We start from the raw sequence: 881 nt of genomic DNA, 5'->3' as shown, positions 1-881 counted from the left end.
GGCGAGCAATCAACTTTGTAACCCAGCGCTTCCTCGCGCGATCCGTCGCCATGCTTAAGATTCCCACCCCCGCCACCCCCCTCCTGCCTTTCAAGTGGATACTGAAACTAGGCCAAAACTTTTTCCCTTCCTTTTCTCTTAGCCACTAGACTGGATTGTGCCCCACGAAGCCCCATGGAGCTCTGCTTTCTTAAGCACAATAGCTGGACTAATTAGATCATAGAAGCTAGGCAGTGATACTGTAACAAGTAGCCCAAGAGGCAGAGAGGGAAGGGGCCCGAAAAGAGAGAAAGGGGGAAAAGTTTGCAGCTCTCGCACTTACCAATCAAGCCTCCCACCAGAAAGGCGATGATTTGGAACACGAGCAGAATCCCACCAACAATGCACAGCTTCTTGGTGCTCATGTTTTCTATAATTGCCCCAGCCATTTTTGCGCGCCCCCCCTTTTTCTTTTCTCCTTGAAATAAATGTTTTAGGGTGTGCTTTTTTTGCTCCCTCCCGTCTCACACTCCCTCCTCCCTCGCCTCCTTTCTGAGCGCTGCAAAACTTCAGGGGTGCGGGAGCGCGGCGAGGATGGGACCGGGACCGAAGGCGCCCGCACGGATTCCTCCGGCGCAGCCGGCTCAGGCTCCCCCAGTGCCCGGAGCTGTGATTGTGGCCGCTCCGCCGCCTGTGGACGCTTAAAGGAGCAGGGAAGCGGATCACATGACGCCGCCTCCCTCCCTTTCTTCCTCCCTCCCTCTCGCGCTTCCTCCCTCCGTCCCTCCCTCCCTCTTTTCCTCTACCCCTTGCCCGCCAGTTTAGGGCTCGCAGCTCCGGCCCGCGCTGGCGCTCTGCTTCCCGGTCTGGCTGGCAGCCTGTCCGGCCAAGGGCTGGTATCT

At 57.7% G+C, this 881-nt stretch overlaps 1 protein-coding gene across 2 annotated transcripts in view; it reads right to left on the bottom strand.

Annotated features, from left to right (window-relative positions):
• WLS (Wnt ligand secretion mediator) overlaps window positions 1-428 on the bottom strand; it is a 157,579-nt gene extending 157,151 nt beyond the window's left edge. For both annotated transcript variants that reach the window (XM_006167150.3, XM_006167149.2), the window contains exon 1: window positions 323-428. In XM_006167150.3, the coding sequence (XP_006167212.1) occupies window positions 323-428 (106 nt within the window). The remainder of the gene's footprint in view (window positions 1-322) is intronic.
• Window positions 429-881: the final 453 nt, after the last annotated feature.

The sequence above is a fragment of the Tupaia chinensis genome, unplaced genomic scaffold (assembly GCF_000334495.1).
Source record: "Tupaia chinensis unplaced genomic scaffold, TupChi_1.0 Scaffold144529_1, whole genome shotgun sequence".
NCBI lineage: Eukaryota > Metazoa > Chordata > Mammalia > Scandentia > Tupaiidae > Tupaia > Tupaia belangeri.
This window is presented reverse-complemented; position numbering and strand designations above follow the sequence as displayed.